At 39.6% G+C, this 22799-nt stretch overlaps 1 protein-coding gene across 1 annotated transcript; it reads right to left on the reverse strand.

Moving 5' to 3' along the window:
• Window positions 1-6047: 6047 nt before the first annotated feature.
• On the reverse strand, window positions 6048-6446 carry LOC137012664 (phosphoinositide-interacting protein-like). Its single transcript, XM_067376038.1, has one exon. The coding sequence runs from the start codon at window positions 6444-6446 to the stop codon at window positions 6048-6050; it is 399 nt and encodes a 132-aa protein (XP_067232139.1).
• Window positions 6447-22799: the final 16353 nt, after the last annotated feature.

Genomic DNA, 22799 nt, shown 5'->3' on the forward strand with positions numbered 1-22799 from the left:
ATGGCAAGTATTTGCAGTATTTTTCTGTATTTGGTTGTGTTGTGAGTATTTGCAGTGCTTTTCTGTATTTGATTGTGTTTTGAGTATTTGCAGTATTTTTCTGTATTTGATTTTGTTGTGAGTATTTGCAGTGTGTTTCTGTATTTGGTTGTGTTGTGAGTATTTGCAGCATGTTTCTGTATTTGATTTTGTTGTGAGTATTTGCAGTGTGTTTCTGTATTTGGTTGTGTTGTGAGTATTTGCAGCGTGTTTCTGTATTTGGTTGTGTTGTGAGTATTTGAAGTGTTTTTCTGTGTTTGATTGTGTTGTGAGTATTTGCAGTGTGTTTCAGTATTTGGTTGCGTTTTGAGTATTTGCAGCATGTTTCTGTATTTGGTTGCATGGCAAGTATTTGCAGTATTTTTCTGTATTTGGTTGCATTGTGAGTATTTGCAGCGTGTTTCTGTATTTGGTTGTGTTGTGAGTATTTGCAGTGCTTTTCTGTGTTTGATTGCATTGTGAGTATTTGCAGTGCTTTTCTGTGTTTGATTGCGTTGTGAGTATTTGCAGTATTTTTCTGTATTTGGTTGTGTTGTGAGTATTTGTAGTGCTTTTCTGTATTTGATTGTGTTGTGAGTATTTGCAGTATTTTTCTGTATTTGGTTGTGTTGTGAGTATTTGCAGTATTTTTCTGTATTTGGTTGCGTTTTGAGTATTTGCAGCGTGTTTCTGTATTTGGTTGTGTTGTGAGTATTTGAAGTGTTTTTATTGTGTTTGATTGTGTTGTGAGTATTTGCAGTGTGTTTCTGTATTTGGTTGCATGGCAAGTATTTGCAGTATTTTTCTGTATTTGGTTGCATTGTGAGTATTTGCAGCATGTTTCTGTATTTGGTTGTGTTGTGAGTATTTGCAGTGCTTTTCTGTGTTTGATTGTGTTGTGAGTATTTGCAGGGTGTTTCTGTATTTGGTTGCATTTTGAGTATTTGCAGTGCTTTTCTGTGTTTGATTGTGTTGTGAGTATTTGAAGTGTTTTTCTGTGTTTGATTGTGTTGTGAGTATTTGCAGTGTGTTTCTGTATTTGGTTGCGTTTTGAGTATTTGCAGGGTGTTTCTGTATTTGGTTGCGTTGTGAGTATTTGCAGTGCTTTTCTGTATTTGGTTGCATTTTGAGTATTTGCAGTGCTTTTCTGTGTTTGTGTTGTGAGTATTTGCAGCGTGTTTCTGTATTTGGTTGCATGGCAAGTATTTGCAGTATTTTTCTGTATTTGGTTGTGTTGTGAGTATTTGCAGTGCTTTTCTGTATTTGATTGTGTTTTGAGTATTTGCAGTATTTTTCTGTATTTGGTTGCATTTTGAGTATTTGCAGCATGTTTCTGTATTTGATTTTGTTGTGAGTATTTGCAGTGTGTTTCTGTATTTGGTTGTGTTGTGAGTATTTGCAGCGTGTTTCTGTATTTGGTTGTGTTGTGAGTATTTGAAGTGTTTTTCTGTGTTTGATTGTGTTGTGAGTATTTGCAGTGTGTTTCAGTATTTGGTTGCGTTTTGAGTATTTGCAGCATGTTTCTGTATTTGGTTGCATGGCAAGTATTTGCAGTATTTTTCTGTATTTGGTTGCATTGTGAGTATTTGCAGCGTGTTTCTGTATTTGGTTGTGTTGTGAGTATTTGCAGTGCTTTTCTGTGTTTGATTGTGTTGTGAGTACTTGTAGTATTTTTCTGTAGTTGGTTGCATTTTGAGTATTTGCAGCATGTTTCTGTATTTGGTTGCGTTGTGAGTATTTGCAGTGCTTTTCTGTATTTGGTTGCATTGTGAGTATTTGCAGTGCTTTTCTGTGTTTGATTGTGTTGTGAGTATTTGCAGTGTGTTTCTGTATTTGGTTGCATTTTGAGTATTTGCAGCGTGTTTCTGTATTTGGTTGTGTTGTGAGTATTTGAAGTGTTTTTCTGTGTTTGATTGTGTTGTGAGTATTTGCAGTGTGTTTCTGTATTTGGTTGCGTTTTGAGTATTTGCAGCGTGTTTCTGTATTTGGTTGTGTTGTGAGTATTTGAAGTGTTTTTCTGTGTTTGATTGTGTTGTGAGTATTTGCAGTGTGTTTCTGTATTTGGTTGCGTTTTGAGTATTTGCAGCATGTTTCTGTATTTGGTTGCATGGCAAGTATTTGCAGTATTTCTCTGTATTTGGTTGCATTGTGAGTATTTGCAGCGTGTTTCTGTATTTGGTTGCATTTTGAGTATTTGCAGTGCTTTTCTGTGTTTGATTGTGTTGTGAGTATTTGCAGGGTGTTTCTGTATTTGGTTGCGTTGTGAGTATTTGCAGTGCTTTTCTGTATTTGGTTGTGTTGTGAGTATTTGAAGTGTTTTTCTGTGTTTGATTGTGTTGTGAGTATTTGCAGCGTGTTTCTGTATTTGGTTGTGTTGTGAGTATTTGCAGTATTTTTCTGTATTTGGTTGCATTTTGAGTATTTGCAGCATGTTTCTGTATTTGATTTTGTTGTGAGTATATGCAGTGTGTTTCTGTATTTGGTTGCGTTTTGAGTATTTGCAGCGTGTTTCTGTATTTGGTTGTGTTGTGAGTATTTGAAGTGTTTTTCTGTGTTTGATTGTGTTTTGAGTATTTGCAGTGTGTTTCTGTATTTGGTTGCGTTTTGAGTATTTGCAGGGTGTTTCTGTATTTGGTTGCGTTGTGAGTATTTGCAGCATGTTTCTGTATTTGATTTTGTTGTGAGTATATGCAGTGTGTTTCTGTATTTGGTTGCGTTTTGAGTATTTGCAGGGTGTTTCTGTATTTGGTTGCGTTGTGAGTATTTGCAGTGCTTTTCTGTATTTGGTTGTGTTGTGAGTATGTGCAGTGCTTTTCTGTGTTTGATTGTGTTGTGAGTATTTGCAGTATTTTTCTGTATTTGGTTGCATTTTGAGTGTTTGCAGTGCTTTTCTGTGTTTGATTGTGTTGTGAGTATTTGCAGTATTTTTCTGTATTTGATTTTGTTGTGAGTATATGCAGTGTGTTTCTGTATTTGGTTGCGTTTTGAGTATTTGCAGCGTGTTTCTGTATTTGGTTGTGTTGTGAGTATTTGAAGTGTTTTTCTGTGTTTGATTGTGTTGTGAGTATTTGCAGTGTGTTTCTGTAGTTGGTTGCATTTTGAGTATTTGCAACATGTTTCTGTATTTGGTTGCATTGTGAGTATTTGCAGTGCTTTTCTGTGTTTGATTGTGTTGTGAGTATTTGCAGTATTTTTCTGTAGTTGGTTGCATTTTGAGTATTTGCAGCATGTTTCTGTATTTGATTTTGTTGTGAGTATTTGCAGTGTGTTTCTGTGTTTGGTTGCATTGTGAGTATTTGCAACATGTGTTGTCAAACTGATAAAGATGTTTTCTTAATTTGCTGGTTTTTATATTTGCATGTGTTTTCTTCAGTTGCAGCACATTGAGCTCTCTCAGTCACCGTAGAAATGGGATCAAAGAATCTGCCAAAAAGATCCTACTGGATTAACAGAAATTCTGAGAAAGAAATTTTAGTTTATCAAGTAGACTTGTGTTTGAATATAAGTGGATTCTTATTTAATCCCATTATAGGTTTAATTTGTAATAATGAAGTGCAACAACAGAATGCTGCATGTATAAACATTAAAAAAACTTCAAAGCTGAAGTGCTTAGCTTGTATTTCAATGTAACCTTATATTTGAGCCTTTACAGAAATTTGCCATGATAACCATTCTGCTTAAATACAAAACAGTTTTTAACATGAGATCTACTACAAAATTTGATATTAGACAACTAAAACTACTAAAACTTATAATACTAATAATTACTATAATGGTATAAAGCTGCTTTACACATTTCTAGGTTTTAAGTCAAGTCAACAAATACATCTCACACAGTAAATATGAATCCAGGTCAGAATTCAAACAGACTTTTAATATATGTTCACATTATGCTTTTTTTTTTTTAACCCCAGTGTAAATTTGTGTATAAAGCTACAAAGCAGGCAAGTATGGAGTCTATGAGATGTTTTGCCTATTTAGTCATTCAAAACAAATTGTTTAATACTTCCTTCCTGTTCAAATTCCTAAACTATGACCAATGTTGACTTCGATTCCTATCTTAGAAAACACCACTAATCATTGAACTGTATTGTAGATATGGCTTTGTGTGGTCAGTTTTGGGATTTTATGGACTCAAAGTTAATCACATCAAAAAGACAACAGCAAACACTCTCCAAACAGCTGAATAATCCAAAAGTCCTTATTAAAGTGCTTTCTTAGTAATGCATCAACAAGCTATTTTCAAGGCATGCAAGTTCACAGCTCATGTGGAATTAAAATAATGTATAAGAATTAAAACTTTGTTTGCCAAGCCTATGTTTCAATAGTCTCACAAAGCCAGACTCCTTAGCAGCTTTTTCATTGGACAAGGACCGCCAGGAGGCTGTCTGACTGACACATAAAGCAACCTTTCACAGCTGGTTTCGTTCATTGTCGTATTTAGGGGTGTGACAATGAAAAGTCATGTCCCCACGATGACAGAACAGCATGCAGTTTATTCAAGAACATTAAACAAGTTTACTTCAACAATGGTGGTGTGAACTTCACATACTTTTAAAAATCCAGCGTTCAGTTGATACTGATAAGCACTTAATTGTCATAGTTGTAAACATGATGGCTTTCTTCTTCCAAGAAGGTTTGGTGTCACAATGTCTTTGTTTCCAGGAGGATTGTTAAAGAATGCAACACACACATCTCCCAGAAATCCAGGAGAATTCAACCAATCAGATGACAACAAAAACTTCTGAAGTGTTTCCCATTTTGTGTGCCATATGCATCAGATGTTCATCCAACAGTCCGTGGGCGAGACTGAGGTTTCAATAACACCAGTGAACTCTGACAGAAATTTCATTGAACAAATCAGGCCTGAAACCTGTATATTTCACATTGGCTTAGTTAATGCACATGTATGCAAAGTTTCAGTACATTTGCCAAGGAAGCGGGACTCCCTTTACAGCCACAAGACACTACAGGTGATTGGGGTAAACAATTTAAATAGATATCACCATACTTTCCCCACTTGATTAATCATTGTACATCAAGTCAATGTTTTGCATTAGTTTTATGAAATAGTATGTTTAAATGTGCAAATGAGGTACAACAGTATTCAATTATATATGCATTAATTTACATCAATTTCCAGAACAGAAATCTAAACATCGGATAAAGCTACGCTCAAAATTCTTGTATCATTTTGACAACATATTTTCTGTAAAGCTGTTTTGGAACAATATGTATTGTGAGAAGTGCCATAAACTTTTGAATTGAGCATTTTATAGAATAGAATTTTATAGAAATTATAAAAAATTACATTAAGCTTTATTTCAAATAACACATTTTTTTACGCATAGTTTTAGTTAACAACAATAATGACTCTGGTCTGAAAGAAGAAAAGTAATGGAAGCAAAATCGAACAGTGCCAAAAAAATAAAAAATAAAAGGTCTTGCCCAGGGGTGTCCAGTCCTGCTTCTGGAAGGTCACAGTCCTGTAGAGTTCAGCTCCAACCCCAATTAAACAAACCTGAACCAGCTAATCAAGGTCTTGCTAGGCATACTAGGACTGTATCCGAAATCGCCCTCTATTCCCTTAAATAGGGCACTTTTTGAGGGAACAGCTATTTGTAGGGGTGTCTAAAACCATAGTGGATGATTTCAAGTGCACTCATTCAATCCCACAATGCACCGCAATAACGAGTGCACAACTGATGTACACTCAACAGATAGAGAATACACATAATGTACCACAAGAGTCGCAGGCTGAATTAATTCCTGCATCTGACCAGAAGATGGTCCATTTTCTAAACCGCTGGTCCAGTGTGGACCAGCACAAACTATGCAAAAACCACAGCCCTTCTGGTGCACTCAGTGTCCAAATTCACTTACTCACTTTAATTAACTCCTTCAATATTAGTGGACTAATGTAGGGTATAGTGAATGAGGGTATAGGGGATGATTTCGCTAGCTAAACTCTGCAGGACCGTGGCGCTACAGGACCAAGTGGACACCCCTGGTCTTGCCTTACGTTATTCTCATAGGTTTATCTGAGGCTTGTAGTAACTGCAGAGGCGTTTGGTCGCACTCTGATGCCTCATTTCCCGTATGATGGGCATCAAAATCACACCCACCACCAGCACCATCAGACCAATAGACAACAGGGCGGGGCCTAAAATATTGGTGGCCTTGGTGGAAAACCCAGCAAAGTAAAGTCCACTCAGCACCATCCCACAGAGCAGCACGCTGCCCCCGGCAGTCATGAGGAGGATCGCCTGCCAGTAGTACTCGCAGTTGCCCGGAGGGGGCTGAGGGTTCCAGCGGATCTCTTTGTGGGACAGGCTGAAAATTGTGTTCTCGGAGCGTGGCGTCAGCTGCTCGCAGGAATACGAGCGGGAACAGTCCCCGAGGGGAAGGTGCTCTGGGACAGACGTCATGTCTTCAGATGTCCTACACCCCTGCGCCGCCCGTGGCCTCTACTGAACAGCACTGTGATGGCCAAGTCTGGGGAGAGAATTAAACCACTGAATTCAAGCATTCAAAATTACACCACAATTTAACTTTACTTAATGCCTTAACTTAATTGTAAAAATCTGTACTATTCACATACTATAGCTACGTCTCCACTGCAGGAACTTTCCCTAGGAACCAGGGTGGTTCTTGGTGTGTTTCGACCACAGGGACCAGAAAGTCCCTGCTCAGGAGGTAGTACTTTTTCAAAGTTCAGGAACTTTCGGGGGTGGGGCTTGGATGTTGAACATGCCGATTGGATGAGCTCACACAGTATTTTGATTGTTTGACTCATACAGCATTTTCTTTCAACCACCATCTTTAAAAGTCTGTTGTGGTGCATGCAGTAAGAGTTGTTTGCTATTCGAATCAACAATGAAGAATACGACCGATGGACCTACAACGAGGTTCAGGCTTTATTAATATTATATGGGGAGGATGAAATCCAGCGGGAACTGGAATGTCGCGCGCAGTCCCACGTCACTGGACTTTAATCTTCACTGTACTTTAGACCGTGATGGAAACGCAGACAGCAACTGGTCTGGGGGACAAAAATGTAATTTCAATGGAAACGCGGCTTATGTCTTGGACACTCAGAAAACTCAAGTTAAGATTAATTGATTTGTTCGAGTGCCATTTTTGTAAAGCAAAAATATAAAATAAATAAATAAAAAATAAAAAGGTGGGGCAATTCTTAATAGACTTCACTCATTTCCTCCACTTCTGCAGTTATCTTTCTCTAGTTGCATTCTCTCATTTCCCAAAGTCATCTTGATTGTTGGATTATCAATACAACTGAAACATTTGAGAGAACATCACATTCATAAATTGACGTTGATTTTCCTAAAATGTTTTTGTTTGAACTCACCATTATGGTGATCAATATTTCATTTGGTTGGGCACTTGGAACTTCATTTATGTTACTAATTCTCTTCCTATTGCTGCAGTGATGCAACAAGAAAGGTTAAAAGGTTACCTAACTTCTAACTAAATCATCAACTAGTACATTTTTTATATCGAATAACGATTTTTCAAATTTTATTGCCAACTCTTATGGCATAAATACCTTGTGTAACTTTTAATTGGGTTGGTATAATCCCTCTATATTTGTGAAATATCTTGCAATTGACCAGGCTTGAGTCACACACAGACTTTAACATTCAGCAAGCAAAAACACAACTATGGTAACAAAAATGGTAGCTATACAAAGTAAATAGTAAATCTAAAACAAATTATCAAGTACACTCTACAGCTCTTTTTTAGTTAGTGTACGTGAACTATCCTAAGATTTTGTCAGAACAACATACTATTCCTATTTCGCTTAGTTTTTTAAGGCAACTGGTTTGCCTGCTTTTTTTTTAAAGTAAGTCTAACTTATTATATTTTACAGAGTAGGATGTTCTGGGTGTTTTTATTCTTGGTAGTTGCTAGATGGTTTCTTTCTCTCTGGTGAGAAAGAGACTTGTACATCACATCTCTGTGATCTTCTAGTCTGTATATTTGATCGGGTTCCTCCTTCAACATGTGCAAGCAAGCATTACTAATAAAGTCCAAAAAGAAGACTATGAGCAATGTTGAAATATATGTTGAAATTAATGTCATAAATTACATGACAGTAAACTGTCATTACACATTATATGCACTGTTGTTGTTATTGGTCATCTCAGTGTTACTGTAGTAAAATAACTGTTTATAGAGCATACAGGACCACACCCTGATGAGCTTCTGTAAATAAACATAAACAGCCCATAATAATGGAATATTACACTATAGTATAAGTGAAGATAAGCATTTAATGAGACAAATGTTTAATGCATAACTTCTGTCTAATAAGATTTACAAAGAAAAGGAAGCTATACATTTCAGTTCTGTTCATTAATATATTGTTAATCTTTCATTTTGAATAAAGAAGGTCACATAATTATAGGTCTTACCTGACAGAGTAATCTGTGTACTTGTGAGTATACTCTTATCCGGAGTCTGATATCTGTCAGATGAGCATCAGTCCTGTCAACTCCTCTGCTGTGAGATGATCCAGGACCTCAGAGGCATGTGTGTGTGTGTGTGTGTGTTTGTGTGCTAAAGTGCTTTAGATGGATGCTAAGTGGAACTTTCACCCCCCTCCACCCCACCTCTCCTCCGATTTCCACCCTCTCTAATCCTCTCTTGACCAGCATAATCCTGACCATTTTTTTCATGATGTTTTCATAGATTGATAGATAGAACCATAGACAGACAGAGATAGATATATAGACAGACAAAAAGATAGACAGACAGATTGAAAGATTGATTGATAGATAGATAGATAGATAGAACAACGACAGATAGATAGAAGATAATTAGATAGTTAGATAGATAGATAGATAGAACAATGACAGATAGATAGATATATAGATAGAAAAACGACAGACAGATAGATAGATAGATAGATAGATAGATAGATAGATAGAACAACGACAGACAGATATAGATAGATAGAACAACGATAGATAGATAGATAGATAGATAGATAGATAGATAGATAGATAGATAGATAGATAGAACAACGACAGTGTGGCAAGGGGGGCGTGGTTTAGCGAAGGGGAGAGCGTCAAGAGATGCGCGGTGAGTGAGTGGGTTAAGCGCAAATAACAAACACCTGTCTCTTGTTGCAGTAATTGGCGTGGAGAGAGTATAAAACGGCAGGAGAAACAGGAGCGAGTGAGAGAGAGAAGGACTGCTGGCTGCCACACTCCAGGACTGTTGTGTTTATTTTGGTTGGAGTGATTTATTGTTGATTTGTGACCGTTTTGTACACCCTTTATTTTGTGACTTAAATAAAAAGCAGCCAGTACTCAAAAGCTGACCCTGTTGTCTTCCCTCCTACATCACGAACATTGTTACACTGGTGCCGAAACCCGGGAGGGAAGATGGATGCAGCCGCCGCTGCACCATTTGTAGAGCTGATTACATCCCTCGCGGTCATGCAACATGACCAACACCAGGCCCTGCCGTCCTCCAAGTCCAGCAGGAAGACTGCGAGTGGTTCCGGAGCTGGATGGACCAGGAGGTTCGGCCGGAAACCACGGTCCAGCAAGCTGTGCCCGCCCATCTACCGCTCAACAAGATGGGGCCTGAGGACGACCCGGAGTGGCCCAAGCGCCTGGTCCCATTGCTCTCCGGGGAGTCCCAGGTAGCAGCACAGCAGCTTTCGGTGCGGAATCTCCTGGTCTTTGACCTGAAGAGGGCCATCATCCAGCGGGTCGGCTGACCCTTCGTGATGGCCCAACAGCTCCGGGACTCCTGCCGCAAATGGTTGCTGGCCGACGGAAGCGACGTGGAGAAGATTCTCGACGAGTGTTACTGGAGCAATTCGTCACTTGGCTTCCTAGAAGAATGGCCGAGTGGGTCCAGTGCCACCGCCCCCACGTCGCTGGAGTCGGCTATCCACCTTGCAGAGGACCATATGGTGGCGTGCCCCGGGGTCGGCGAACCTCTGCAATCTGCTTCTCTCTCTCCCTCTTTTTCTTCTCCTTCTCTCTCTCGGCCTGTCCCGTCCGCCTGGCCCTCCTCGGGGGCGGGGCAGGAATGGCCAGAACCACTATGTGGCTCCCCGAGTCCCGCCCAGGGGGGAACCTGCCTGTGGACAGGTGTCCCGTTATGGAGGTGGGGACGATGATCCGGGTCCTGGATGTCTCGCAGGCTGCCCTTGGTCAGGCTGGCTGGTACCAAATACCTGTGAGTATCAAAGGGGGTACCTATCAGGCATTGGTGGATTCAGGATGGAACCAAACCTCGATCCATCAAAGTTTGATACAATCCAGGGCATTGAATAGGAGCCGCATGGTTAAAGTACGGTGTGCACGGGGATGTGGTTGAGTATCCTATTTTGCCGGTCATTATTACATTTTGGGGACAAAAGCATAGTGTTGAGGTGGCAGTTAATCCAACGAATTGGCCAGAGTTTAAAGAATTATTGGGGACTTTATGTACGGATGCCTCTTGGGGGAAAAATGCACCGGAGGGGAATGCGAGTGTGCAGGTGGGAGAGACTGAACCGGGACCACTGAGTACTGCCTCAGGGGAACAGAGCAAAATCGAGAGAATTATTCTCTCGGAGTGCGATGATTTTCCCCTGGAGCAGTCTCAGGATGAGATGCTGAAACGCGCATTTGAACAGGTCAGGACCATCAACGGTCAGCCTCTCCAGCCTGAACAACCGCTTACCTATCCATATTTTGCAATAATTAAAGATAGGTTGTATCGAGTGACCCAAGATGCTAAGACAAAAGAAGATACAACCCAGTTATTAGTGCCTAGGAGCCGCCGGGAAATGCTTTTCAGGCGGCTCCTTCTAATCCAATGGTTGGTCATTTAGGACAGGTAACGACACTAAATCACCTCATGACCCGATTTTTTGGCCGGGCATTCACGAGAATGTGTGCAGGTGGTGCGCGGCTTGTCGTGAATGTCAGTTGGTAAACTCACCGGCCACCCCAAAAGCGCCTTTGCGCCCCCTTCCATTAATGCAGGTCCCATTCGAGAGAATTGGCATGGACCTCATCGGGCCATTAGAGTGATCAGCACGAGGACATCGTTTTGCATTAGTCATTGTGGATTATGCAACACGATATCCAGAAGCAGTGTCGCTCCGCAACATTTCCGCTAAGAGTTTTCTTTAATCTCCCACTTGAGGATTCCCAAGGAAATCCACACTGATCAGGGCATGGCGTTTTTGTCACGGACGTTACGCAAACTTTACGAATTATTGGGCATTAAATCGATTCGGACCAGCTTCTTTCACCCACAAACGGACGGGCTGGTCGAACGGTTTAATCGCACGCTTAAGACAATGATTCGTAAATTCGTTCAGGAAGACACCAAAAATTGGGACAGATGGTGGAACCCCTGTTGTTCGCTGTGCGAGAGGTCCCGCAAGCCTCCACTGGGTTTTCCCCCTTCGAGTTGCTCTATGGTTGCCAGCCCAGGGGGGTGCTGGACGTCATAAGAGAGACTTGGGAGGACGGACCTTCTCAATCTAAAAACTAAATTCAGTTTGTGATGGACCTGAGAACAAAACTCCATACTTTGGGGCGGCTCTATGGAGAATTTGTTACAGGCCCAGGACAAACAGAGCCGGCTGTATAACAGGGGAACCAATTTGCGTAAATTTGCACCGGAAGATAAAGTGCTTGTATTACTCCCAACATCAAATTCAAAATTACTTGCAAAGTGGCAAGGACCGGTTGAGGTCACACGGCAAGTTGGGGAGCTCGATTATGAGGTAATACGCTCAGATAGGAGAGGAGCACTTCAAATTTATCACCTCAATGAGGTGACGGTGATTAGTGGAGAGGATGATCTTGGACCAGAAGCGAAAATAAAAAAACAATCTCTCGCTCTGGCTCCAGGGGGAGATCACCTCTCACCCTCCCAACTTCTGCCCTACCTGGCCGTACAAACCTCATTCAGCACCATATCGAGACAGAGCCGGGCGTGGTGGTTTGCAGCCGGCCTTATCGCTTGCCTGAACACAAGAAAAAAGTAGTTCAGGAAGAATTAGGTGCGATGCTTGAAATGGGGGTAATAGAAGAATCCAACAGTAACTGGGCAAGCCCGATAGTTTTGGTTCCTAAGACGGACGGCTCAGTGCGGTTCTGTGTGGATTTCCACAAGGGAATGCTGTGTCGAAATTCGACGCATATCCAATGCCACGGGTTGACGAATTGCTTGACCGGCTTGGTTCGGCTCGTTTTTTTTCAACATTGGACTTAACTTAAGGGTTATTGGCAGATCCCCTTGTCTCCATTATCCAGAAAAAAAAACAGCCGTTTGGATTACACCAATTTGTTACACTTCCTTTCGGGCTGTTCGGGGCACCGGCTACCTTTCAGCGGCTGATGGATAGGGTGTTGCGGCCCTACTTAGATGATATCATTATATTTAGTAATGATTGGCAGCGGCATATGCAGCATGTGAGGGTGGTATTGAGGTTGCTGAGAGGAGCTGGGCTCATGGCCAACCCGAAGAAGTGTGCGATTGGGCACGTGGAGGTAAAGTATCTGGGTTTTCACTTGGGACATGGACAGGTGCATGCCCAAATTGATAAGACTGCAGCAGTTGTGACCTGTCCGCGTTCCAAGACCAAAAAGGAGGTGAGACAGTTCTTGGGGCTGTTGGGATATTATAGAAGGTTTGTGCCTAATTATTCGGACCTCACCAGCCCCTTGACTGATCTCACTAAAAAGGAAGCACCAGATACGGTCAAGTGGACGGAACCATGCCAGCAGGCGTTTACCCAAGTAAAGGCTGCTCTGTGTGGTGGGCCGTTTCTTCATTCTCCTGATTTCTCTCTCCCTTTTTTGTTGCAGACGGACGCATCGGACAGGGGGCTGGGTGCTGTCCTGTCCCAGGAGATAGAGGGGGAGGAACGGCCGGTGCTGTACATTAGTCGTAAGCTCTCTAAGAGAGAGACTAAGTACAGCACCGTGGAGAAGGAGTGTTTGGCCATCAGGTGGGCTGTCCTCACCCTCCGCTATTATCTCCTTGGACGGGAATTCACCCTCTGTTCGGACCACACTCCCCTGCAGTGGCTCCACCGCATGAAGGATACCTACGCGCAGATCACTCGTTGGTATCTAGCTTTACAGCCTTTTAAGTTCAAGGTGGTCCACAGGCCGGGTGTTCAGATGGCTGTGGCCGATTTCCTCTCCAGAAATTGGGGGGGGGGGTGGGGGGGCTGCAGTCCGGATGGCTCCCCGGCCTGAGTCAGGCGGTAGGGGTATGTGGCAAGGGGGGCGTGGTTTAGTGAACCCTGCAGCGGGGGAGAGCATCAAGAGACACGCGGTGAGTGAATGGGTTAAGCGCAAATAACAAACACCTGTCTCTTGTTGCAGTAATTGGCGCGGAGAGAGTATAAAACGCCAGGAGAAACAGGAGCGAGTGAGAGAGAGAAGGACTGCTGGCTGCCACACTCCAGGACTGTTGTGTTTATTTTGGTTGGAGTGATTTATTGTTGATTTGTGACCGTTTTGTGCCTGTCTGCACACCCTTTATTTTGTGACTTAAATAAAAAGCAGCCAGTAGTCAAAAGCCGACCCTGTTGTTTCCCCTCCTACATCACAAACATTGTTACAGACAGACAGATAGATAGATAAATAGATAGATAGAACAATGACAGATAGATAGATAGATAGATAGATAGAACAACGACAGATAGATACATAGATAGATAGATAGATAGATAGATAGATAGATAGATAGATAGATAGATAGATAGATAGATAGATCTACTAAACCATGTGTTCTCCCATAATGCATTAGTGGTGGTGCCGTGATCAATAATGATGTTGTGGTTTTCCCAGCTGGCACAGAACCACACACTCTGGTCCACGAGGATTTGATGGTATCATGATCTCACCTATCTGTCGGAAATCCATTAATTACTCTGTGATTAAGTCGGAAACATGACGGTCAGAAATTCCCAGAAGAACCATGTAGAGCTTCAGTGCAGGAGTGCGGGAGTCTTTCCATAGTATTCTGACTTTAGAGGAAGAGGAAATGATGTGTTCCATAAGCTGTGTTCAGATACAAGAAATGATTAAGCTAAGATCATTTGATGAGAAATTAGTTCATATTAAGATTTATGAATGCAGTCAATTGGTTTCTTAGTGAATCTGAGGAGCAGATGTCAGTAAAAGTCTCTTTGCTCTCCATTTTATCTCATTGCTGTAAGAGAATAAATGATATGTAAACTTAATAGTCAAATGCAACATTATTTAATGAAACTGGATGTAACTCAGACAGGAGGAGAGCATTCCAATGCAAAGTGCATTCTGTGAGAGAGATGACTAGAAAAGCAGAGAAAAGGCGTTTCGCTCATTTGATTTCTGCATGGGACCCTCAAACAAACAACGCTATAAGAAGTACTTAATTAAATATTTGACTAAAAGAAGAATACGTTAAATGACTTATAAAACTGATGACTCAAATCGTTTCCGAAGCGTACATTCAAATGAAACAGACTTACCTGCGCTCAACACTAGAGGGCAGTAGAGCTTTATTATATTCCACCTGCTCTGAATCTAAACAGCAGGGTGTTTCAGAGAAAGTTAACTAAAATCTATACTGCCCGTGCTCTCTCTGAAAGACAATATTCTGAACACACTTGCTTACTTACATGAGGACAGACTCAAGTTTGTGAGCTGTTTATCGACAGAAATATCAACTGTACTACTGTAGAGCAGAACCACAGCAACAGAGCAACAAAAAACAACAACAGCAGAACTTTAATGTTCAATCTTACCCAGAAATGGATCCATCTAGTCAAAACACAGTTGAAAATGTTAGTTTTACAACTTAAAATGTTAAAATATATATAGAAATTATTATTAACCTATAGGTTAGTTTGTAATTTACATTGATGCATTTGGCAGACACTTTATCCAAAAACGACTTGCATTCAAGGTATAGCTACAGGATACATTACCAGCTAATATTAAACCAGACCAACAAAAAACCCACCTGCATGTTCTAAAACATATCAACCAGTTTAAGCTGGATTTCACAGCAGGGAATCCATCAGGTGAACGATGAAATAGTGATCTGGAGTGAAAAAAATACTTCTTTTTTACACCAGATCATTATTTCATAGTATTATAATATAATAGCTTTTATAATAAAATGACAGAGTGAGGTGGAGGTGTCTAAATGTGAAGCTGTGTCCCGCAGAGATTTACAGCTGAAGTTGGGTTTAGATTGTAGTTAGTCTACTGTGAGTCAGCGCAGTTCTGTGATGATAAAGGCATTATGAAACCCTGAGAGCTTATGAAACCTCCAGCTCTGCACTGGCGCTTCATTCAGGACCCAATTTTACTGTCATTCTTTACGGGTCAGCTTGTTTTTTATGAGCCCTGTAAAATAAGCTGCGGTCACACTGATCACATTAGCACACGACCATCGCTTGTGATGATTAACGGGGTGATTTAAAGCTGCTTGGTGTCATTTGGTTGCCTATTGGTAGTTTGGCATCCTGAAGAGTGATGCTTGTGTTCAGACCTGTTGACAGTTAATTTAGTTCAAGGAAAACACAATGATCCACTTCAAACAAGCAGCTGTACTGATACAAACTCAAATACATTTTCAAAAAAGAAAGAGAGAGAGAGAGAGAGAGAGAGAAAGGGTGGGTTGGGAGCCCTTTCATGTTTCTCTTCACCACAACAAAAAAAGCCCTTTGGCCAGACAGATAACTCGATAAATCTGCTCCAAATCAGACAAATCACCCTGTATTCCAGTACTAGCAGTTCACCTCAGGCTTTGAACAAAAGCCACACAGACTGTGGAGGACTCAGTCTTAAAACACGGAAAACAGGATCTGAAATCTGGAACAGACAAATTTAACAGGGTTTTTCTTTGCTAGTATACCCTTACGCTAGGTTGAAAATGCTGTAAATGTGTTACATTGGTGTTCTTGGTCAAAAATGACCAGCTGAGCCTACAGTGAAATAGCCTTTATTTTTGCAAGCACACATGGGAACTAGGGGTGCAATGGTTCGGATTACTCACAGTTCGGTTTGCGTCAAGGTTTCGGTACGGTTCAGTATGTGCAATGTTTAGGTAAAAATGACTACTGTCAAATAAAAATAAAGAAAATAAGAACAAATAATCAAACAGCACAAACAAATACAGTAAAGCAAAGATACAAATAAATAAAGCATTGCAGGTTTTTCATGTATCCAGTTTTCAGGTACAGAAATTGAAAATAAAATGTAAAACAACATTGCATACAATCTTCACTGTTTAAATTAAATAAAGATTAATAATTATTTATTATTAAATTACTATTCAGTCATGTGCAATGAGTGATTTTCTTGTCTTTTGTTGTTTGATTAACATTAAAAACACATTCAGACAGCAGGAATGCAAGGGCTGCTGTCTCTTTAAGATATAATACACGGATCAGTACACTGATACTGGACCATAGACTGTAAAAAAGATGGACGACGTGACACCGCTTCCTTCCATTGTATTGAACTGAAGCCAAAACGGACGCCATGGGCGCTGACACGTTACGCAAAAACGTAAAAAAAAACCCAAAAAACGTTTGGAGCCTGGGCATGCGCAGAACGAATCGTCAGTGGAGCCCGGAGGTGGAGTCGCGGTATCAAACTTCTGCCCAGACGACTGCGTCATCATTGATGTATTTTAAATAGGCTATATAAATTATACATAATTTAAAATTTTTCCTATAAATAATAGGCTATTCTGTTTCTAGAGCAATAATATTTCTGAAACAGCAAATTCAGTAGATAAACTTAATATAATATGCCTCTAGAAACAACTCTAAACTGTCAGAAACGGTCCTGCCATTTTAAAAAAAGGGTTTAACTAATGTACAGGAGATCGATTGCTGTAGACAGTGCTCTAGAATTAATTAGAGTAGGCTATCATTAGTTTTATTCTGCTAATTATTATTTTATACCCATAAAAATAACTGCTAGATAACGATCACCTGCTTTTTTTCCTTCATGGGTAAGGTTAGGCATGTTATTTTAACTAATAACGTTTATTAATTAGCTTATGAAGCCCACAATTAACGTTACAGAGAAAAGCTCAGATATCCGTCAGATCCTGTAGGCCGTCAGTACAGGTTTCTGCTGAACAGCTCATTTTGTCGGTGTGAAATAACACAGAAATTGAAAATTAATAGTTAGTTATACATCTTCAATCTCCCCTCCAAGCTCCGACAGTCCTCAGAGAAGCTGTCAATCAACTGTGAATCACGACGACACGCCCCGTTTCTATAGCACAAAATTGCTAGCTAAAATCAAACTTATCACAAAAACTAACAATTGAATATAAATCAGCATGATAACAACTAGCTTAAATGACCAAAACCCTCTTTCAGAAAATTTTATTTGAAGCATAAGTTATTTTTATGTTTTAACTTAAGTCTCATTAATTTGCATTGAGAGGGCGGGATTTATGACCTGTACTGCATCCAGCCTCCAGGGGGCGATCAAAGAGCCCGCAGCTTCACTTTTCAGGACGTATGAGGTACACCCGTACTGGACACATGCGTTCTTTCTCAAGCGTATAAGTTCACTTAAAGGAACACTCCACTTTTTTTGAAAATAGGCTCATTTTCCAACTCCCCTAGAGTTAAACAGTTGCGTTTTACCGTTTTCGAAACCATTCAGCCGATCTCCGGGTCTGGCGGTACCACTTTTAGCATAGCTTAGCATAGTTCATTGAATCTGATAAGACCGTTAGCATAGCTATGCTAATAGTTGGAAAATGAGCCTATTTTCACAAAAAAAAGTGAAGTGTTCCAGAAAATCCAAGCTTCTCACTGATATTTACGACTTTGTGGTGGCTTGGTGTTCATGTTCATGTATAATATACCCTTTTGGGGGGAAGTCAGTATGCTTTAGACCAATTCGATAACATTTACCTTATCGGGAAAAAAAAATCCTCGTCATGTCAAAATGGACTGAAACTCAACTTGAGGGTTAAAGGCCCGTTCACACACCAAGGACGATAACTTACTATATAAGTTTTAATAATCCTTGAATAGGGACACACCATGGGACACTGAGAATAGATGTTGCTAGAATAACTTTCAGAATGATTTTCACCCAGCTGATAAACAATAATAACATCGACAACCAATCAGAATCCATCCAACCTCAAAGAGCACGAGCATTTAAACTACCAGAAGACGTTAAAGGTACAATATGTAATAATTTTGTCCGCTAGAGGTCTATTTAAAACAAAGGTGTAGCTTGATGACGCCAAGTTTGAGAGCGGAATCTTGGGACATGTGGTCTTCACCTCAACGGACAGTGCAAAAGAATAGGGATAGAACTCAGGAAGAAATCATGTTCATGGATGTGATTAGTAACGTTACTGTAGTATGAAGCAGAGCAGGACCGAGTGTTGTGGAGCTGAACGAGGAGCTGGAGAGATTGCACAACACACGCCTCACGAGCAGCGGGACTTTTATTATGACACAGTGGCTGGTGCCGCTTCCGCTTTTCCATTCATGAGTATGAGGTAACGCAGCTCTGTTTATCATATTAGATACATTTGAGTGTGTTGAAAATGTTATAATGTTACTCGGTGGCTGCTGTGAGACACTTGTTTGAGACACACTGCAGTAAGACGGATCGATTTTAGAATATATTAAATGCTGGATGGCTTGTGTTGATAAATGACATGCAATTAATTTTAAAACTTATTTTATGATGGAGAAAATTCTGTATTACTGTTACTAAAAATAAAGCTGCATCTGATTATGCTATGTTAGCTACTTCACAAAATAGTGTTTTTCTCTGAGGCATGGTAAAGCGTGGTACTCGCAAAAAATCAAGAAAATTAGATTTAAACAATAAGACTAAATGTGTTAAACTATATAACAATAATTAGTTTTCTGTCTATAAATATATCAAAACAGTTGTTCCCTTGTCTATTAAAACATTTAAATATTAAAGCGTCTTTGGTGTTTCCATGGTTTCTACCAAATAAAACCGGAAACCGAGGATAATGCGGGTATGACACAATTGACAGGCGACTCCTCACACGTCCCGGAGCCTTGGTTAAAATTGCAATTTTCTCATGATTTACAAATAGTTGGAAACAATTGGGATATTGTAAGTACTCAAGTGAACAAAATATATAACACTGGCCTAGTGGTTTTTTTCGCTCATATTAAAATGTTATTATGCTTTGGTGTGGGCCATAATCAATCTATCGTTATAGTCATCTTTATACTCATCGTTTTTGGTGTGAACAGGTCTATAGTTTTAATGTAAAGTTTTAATAACCTTTCTAATTCTGTAAGAATAGGAACCACAACTTTAAAGACAGAGAAGCGATATCTTAAGAATGATTTTTTCCTCAGCTGATGAACGATAAAAACATTAACATTGGGAATCCACCTGATTTTAAAGAGCTTGTGCATTTAAAGCCGCAGTAGAAAAAAATCCTCCCAAATCATACTAAATACTAGTGGCCGACTAGCTGCATATCAGTATTGTATGGCAGTACTCCAAAGTATACTGCTTTCCTTAATATTTCCAAATTTTAAAGAACACTCTTCATTAATGTGGCAGAAAACACACACTGGCTGTGGATGATCATATTACTGACATATATGTAAATATTCACCAACAGACCGGCCCATTTCTCTTGGTCTCTCTGTTTACTGGTGTGGATAGGATAGTGTGTGTGTGGTAAAGATTGTTACCAAGCCCTCGCTGGTCCCAAAAGATCTTTGTCTGCCATATAGATTTGTTTAACTGAACGGCCCCTTTCACTCTCTTTCACACACATGAACATTTATGACCGATGCTTGCTTTGAAAGCAATTACAATCAGCTGCTTTTTCTTCTTGAGTGTAGATTTTTATTCATACCTTAAAGTCTTTACTTGCTAAACCATGTGTCCTTTCTTCAAGACCCTAAACATGCAAAATGATTGACAGTCAGTCAGAGCATTATTTCTGAAAAACTAGAACACATTTTCACCATAAATTATAAGCTAAATCATCTATTTTCTGCAGATTCATTAATATTTTAATCGTGTTTCAGATGTTTGCACTGACAGATTCTCTCATCTTGTGTTTCAGAAACAACAGACGTCACAGAGTCGATGGCGCATCTTGCAGGATATAAGGATGTTTATTTCCTAATTATTATGTGCCGTGAGGATGTTGTGAGTAAACAGCTCATCCTCTCTGATCAAACAGAAAACTTTTGAGTCTGTTTAGGTAATTAGTTAACACACATATTTGAAAATCTGCACTATAGAAACGCAGTGAGACTCTATTAGACTTTACAGAGAGAGACAGCAAACGCTGGATGTTCAACACACTCATTTCATTGGGAAAGATAATTTCAAACCTGACATGTTTGCACTGAATAATATTTCCGGTGTAAGCAAATTTTCAAGAGATGTGAATGATGAACAAGACTTGATTAAAACAAAACAATCAGAGTGATTCCTTCTCTCTGTCTGTGACGGCAGAAAACATAATATATCATGAAAACTATAGGAGCCATATCATACTTTTTTCCCCTCAGAGGTCTTTTGATAATAATTTTTTTCGGCAATAATTATAATAATTAATATTTCAATAAATTATTTATTTGCCTCTAAGATTTTCATGTAAACACTGTAAATGTAACCAATGTTTAACTCCTTTTTTTAATTTATTATTATTTTTTTTTACAGATTTATAAAACAACTGGCTATGAAATATGCTGCTCAAACTGTTAAAGGTGCCAAAGAACATGTTTTTAAAAGATGTAATATAAGTCTAAGGTGTCCCCTGAATGTGTCTGTGAAGTTTCAGCTCAAAATACCCCAACGTTTTTTTTTTATTAATTTTTTTAACTGCCTATTTTGGGGCATCATTATAAATGCGCCGATTCAGGGCGGCCCCTTTAAATCTGGTGCTCCACGCCCCAAGAGCTCGCGCTTGCCTTAAACAACAACAAAAAAAGTTCACACAGCTAATATAACCCTCAAAATGGATCTTTACAAAGTGTTCATCATGCAGCATGTCTAATCGCGTAAGTACAGTGTTTATTTGGATGTTTACATTTGATTCTGAATGAGTTTGATAGTGCTCCAGGGTTAAAGCTAACATTACACACTGTTGGAGAGATTTATAAAGAATGAAGTTGTGTTTATGAATTATACAGACTGCAAGTGTTTTATATACGAAGAAGGAAACAATGGAGTTTGAGACTCACTGTATGTCTTTTCCATGTACTGAACACGTGTTATTCAACTATGCCAAGGTAAATAACATTTTTGAATCTAGGGCACCTTTAAAGAGTTAGTTCACCCAAAAATTAAAATTCTGTCATTAATTACTCACACTCATTCCAAGGTCATTCTAAACCTTAAGACTTTGTTCATCTTCAGAACACAAATTAAGATATTTTTGATGAAATCTGAGACCTTTCTGTCCTTCCATAAACAATTTTATCTTTCAAAAAGTTCATAAAGAGATATAAACATTGATCAGCGAACGTAAACAAAAGCTCACCTGTGCTGTGCAACACAAGAATGGATTCTTGCTGAAGCTCAATAAGATCTTCATTTGTGTTCTGAAGATGAATAAAGGTCTTACGGGTGTTGAACGACATGAGGGTGAGTAATAAATGACAGAATTTACATTTTTGAGTGAACTAACCCTTTAGTATCATTGTACAATAAACTTGTATTTCATAAGATGAGGCAACATTTGATTTCTCATTACACAGCCCCTTTAAGTACTACAGTTGATTGCTGTTTTCTGAAACCTGTGTGATTTGAACATGTTTTATAATGCATCTGTGTATTTTAAAGCAAAGAGTCTTTCATCTTTTCAACGTCTCTCTTTGTTCTGACCTGATGAAATGTTTCTCACCACAAAACTCACAGTCACATGCAGGTTTTGTCTCTTGTTCTAATTTGTTTTGTCTTCAAATGTTTTGCCTACATTTCATTAGTTATGTTTCCATTCAAAGTTGCAAATTTAACTTATGCACAAAATTGTAATGTCGCATAAAACATTTGCAAATAAAGCAGCGTTTCCATCCCATGTGTTCAAGAGAACATAATCGTCATTTCTTGGGAAACTGGTGCAAAATATCTGTAATACAAAGGGAAGTTGCTGCAATCGAGGGAGACACTGTGGCTCTTTTTTCCGCCATCATAAATGACTCAGAGCACATAGACAAAGCACTGGCATGTTATCTTGTGTTCGGATGCTGGTGTTTGATTGGCTCAGGCTTTTCAGAACAACCAAACCAACATTTGAGATGCCGTTCAATGAGATTGGTTAGTCTAGTTATCTAATCACTTCCTCTGTTGAGGCAAAGTCGTGTGAGTTTTCTGTTGCACATCAATGGATTCATTCAGTAAATGTGTTTCCATTGTAGTTTATGAGCATGTCTTCTTATTGGACAAAAAAAAAAAATCTCTTCCTCAATTGAGCGCATATGCTTTTTATGGACATTTTTAGAATTTAAGTGCATCTTTCCATTTCACATAAACTATATGAACACCCTAAAATCTTCATCTTTAAATACATGCAAACATGCGCCATCGTGTGTCGCTTTTGAATCCTCCTCGCCTGCTGCACTGCGTCTGCCCTCAATCCTGAACTTATTGTCTCAAGCTAGATCTGAACCCACTGACTCTTGTAATACATGTCGTTTCTCTAGTTTCTCAAAGGCCCCTGGCAGCACGTATTGCAGTAAAGTCAGCCAAAGCAATAAGGAGTTATGAGGCCAAAGATCCCGAGCAAGA

Source organism: Chanodichthys erythropterus, chromosome 3, assembly GCF_024489055.1.
Source record: "Chanodichthys erythropterus isolate Z2021 chromosome 3, ASM2448905v1, whole genome shotgun sequence".
Taxonomy (NCBI): domain Eukaryota; kingdom Metazoa; phylum Chordata; class Actinopteri; order Cypriniformes; family Xenocyprididae; genus Chanodichthys; species Chanodichthys erythropterus.